At 39.7% G+C, this 2,688-nt stretch overlaps 1 protein-coding gene across 1 annotated transcript in view; it reads right to left on the bottom strand.

The window, feature by feature from the left end:
• ADGRV1 (adhesion G protein-coupled receptor V1) overlaps positions 1-2,688 on the bottom strand; it is a 481,118-nt gene that overhangs the window by 337,264 nt on the left and 141,166 nt on the right. The window contains 1 exon segment of the mRNA XM_006775582.2: positions 2,267-2,466. Within this exon segment, the coding sequence (XP_006775645.1) occupies positions 2,267-2,466 (200 nt within the window).

Below are 2,688 nucleotides of genomic sequence, written 5' to 3'. Positions count from 1 at the left end.
CAACCATTTAATGAATGTTTGCTCAAAATTAATATTCCAAAGAATCCCTTCTTGACAATATCCTGGTTTCTCTACAGGCAATATAGCAAAAATATGGAGTATAAAGACTTGAAAAAATCTTTTCACTAAGATATTTCTTGCCTTTTTACTATGATAATCTGAAAAGAGATGCCCCCATTCATTTCTTAAAGGCTCTATTTAGAATGCTAACTTGAATAGATATCCTATCTCATAGCGATATTTTACACAGCATTTTAACACAATGTTACAGATGTTACATAGTAATAAAATCTTGCTCAAGGCAATCAAACATTTCTGCAGAAAATGCTGTGATTTTAACATACGCATATAATTTGTTCACAAAAGACAATGCTGTGGCAGCAGGTGGCCAATGAGCATTAGAAATATGACTAGTGTGTAAGTGTAAAATGCACACTGAATTTGAAGGTAAAATATGAAAAAGGATGTAAACTATTTCATCAATAATTTTATGTTGAAATTATAATATTTCAAATGTACTAGGTTAAATAAAATATAATATTAAAACTAACTTCACCTTTTCTTTTTCCTTTTTATGTGACTACAAGAAAACTCAAAATGACATATCTGGCTCACATTGTATTTTTGGGGGCAGAGCTGCCTCAGAGGGAGCTGACCCGCCTTGAGTTCAGAATGGGCCAGGCTGGGTAATAGGGTGATCCTACAACCCTTGCAAGCAATTAACTCAGGACATTAGTGGGTCAAAAACTCCTCATCTTATCCCTGAAACCTCTCCTCCTACAGTGGTCCATATCTTGGTGAAAGGCAAGCTCCTGCTTCCACACTATCGTTTGCTGCTGGATTACTTCAATAGTCTCCTAACTGGTCTATATCTGTTTCTCTATGGTGTGGGTGTCCTTTTAAAATGCATGTCAGATCATGTTGCTCTTTTACTCTGACCCTTCAAAAGCTCTCCATTTCCCTCAGAGGTCAAATTCATATGACACTAAGGCACTCGTGCAGGAGACAGCCAACATAGCAGGCCTTACTGCAATCCTTTGAAAGGCCTGCCTGCAAGACTGGCCCTTGGCTGGTGTCTGGGAACTTGAATTTCAGGAGGATTCCCACCATTCCCAGAACTGACAATGAGTTCCATTTGCTTGACCTGTTTGAATACACAATGTGGTTTATGTTGAACACCTGTTTCTTTTTCTGGGAATCTGGTCGTTCACATGCCAGGTAGAGGGTGCCTACATGGTCAGTCCCCAATTAAAATCCTGAGCAATGAGTCTCTAATGAGCTTTGCTGGTTGATAACACTTCTCACGTGTTGTCATAACTAACTCGATGCTGGGGGAATGCGTTCCCCATGATTCCACTGGAAGAGAACACAGAAACTGGTACCTAGTTTTCTCTGGACTTTATCCCATGAGCCTTTTCCCTTAGCTGATTTTGTGTAACAAATCAGTCCTATGAGTTCTCCTTGCAAGTCACTGAACCTGTGAGTGCTAGTGGGGAGTCCTGACACACCTGGGCCTCATCTGCCTCAGCACACAGATCAGCCACAGTGAGTTCCCTGCTGCTCCTAAGAGGCAAGGCCTCCCTTCAGGGCCACTCCACTTGCTGATGGTTTCTCCCTGACCTGATTGTTCCTGCCCCCCCCCATATGTGTGTAACTCACTTCCTCATCTCCTCCAGGCCTTTGTCCTCATGCATATTCCCTTTCTTCAGGAGAAAGCATCTCCATGTGTACAATGCATACAGAGAGATTATTGTCATCATCATCAACACCATCATCAGTCATTCTCCTCCTCCTCATCATCATCATCATCATCATCTTCCTCCTTCACATCCTCCTCCTCCTCTTCTGCCCTTCACACCCACAGAAATAACAAAGGCATGATAGGACAGTAAAATATTTGTAAGTAATGTGTGTGACCAGACACAGTGATTGGGATCTACATCACTATTTTCTGGAAACATGGGTAACAGCAAATTCAAACTCCTGGGCCAAGGCCAACTGGTAACATTTCAAATTCAATATTATAAAAGGAATCAGTACAAACAAAGTTTAGAACAAATGGACCCAAGGGGTCAAGTGTGTCAGACTAAATTGCAAGGCAGCAGTAGAATTGAGCTTAGAATGCACAGTAGGGGGTGAAGCAGGCAAAGGGAAAGAAGAGGGGCTTTGAATACTCAAGTACGACTCACTAGTGCTGATAACTCATATATAAATGCAGTGAATACATCATTCTGAATTCTAAGTGTGGGATCTTTGGAATCATTACCTGAGCAAATCCAACAACTCCATGGGCATCATCATTAGACAGAATAGTGATTTTTACATAACCATTAATACCAATCTCTGCTCCTCCTTTAGGATTTTTAAGCTGAACTCTGAAAGATTCTTCCTCCTCTGGCACTGTATCATCGAGAATATTTACTGCGATTATAGCTTCTCTGACACCAGGTTCAAATATCAGTTCACCTGAACTGACATAGAAGAATGTATACAGTCAGTCAGCTACAACAAATTAAAGACATATACACAGTACATTGCTCATAAAATTCTTATAACATTGATTGATATTCAAAATTTGGAAAAATCACATTTCATAAGTAAAATTTTAACATGAAGTGTTCATTTACTACTAACTTGGTAGAATAAATATAATCTGTATAACAACCAAATGCATGGTTTATAAATAGC

This window comes from Myotis davidii, unplaced genomic scaffold, assembly GCF_000327345.1.
Source record: "Myotis davidii unplaced genomic scaffold, ASM32734v1 scaffold44, whole genome shotgun sequence".
In the NCBI taxonomy this organism is placed as follows: Eukaryota; Metazoa; Chordata; class Mammalia; order Chiroptera; family Vespertilionidae; genus Myotis; species Myotis davidii.
The sequence above is the reverse complement of the archived record's forward strand: the minus strand, read 5'-3'. Positions and strand labels throughout refer to the sequence as shown.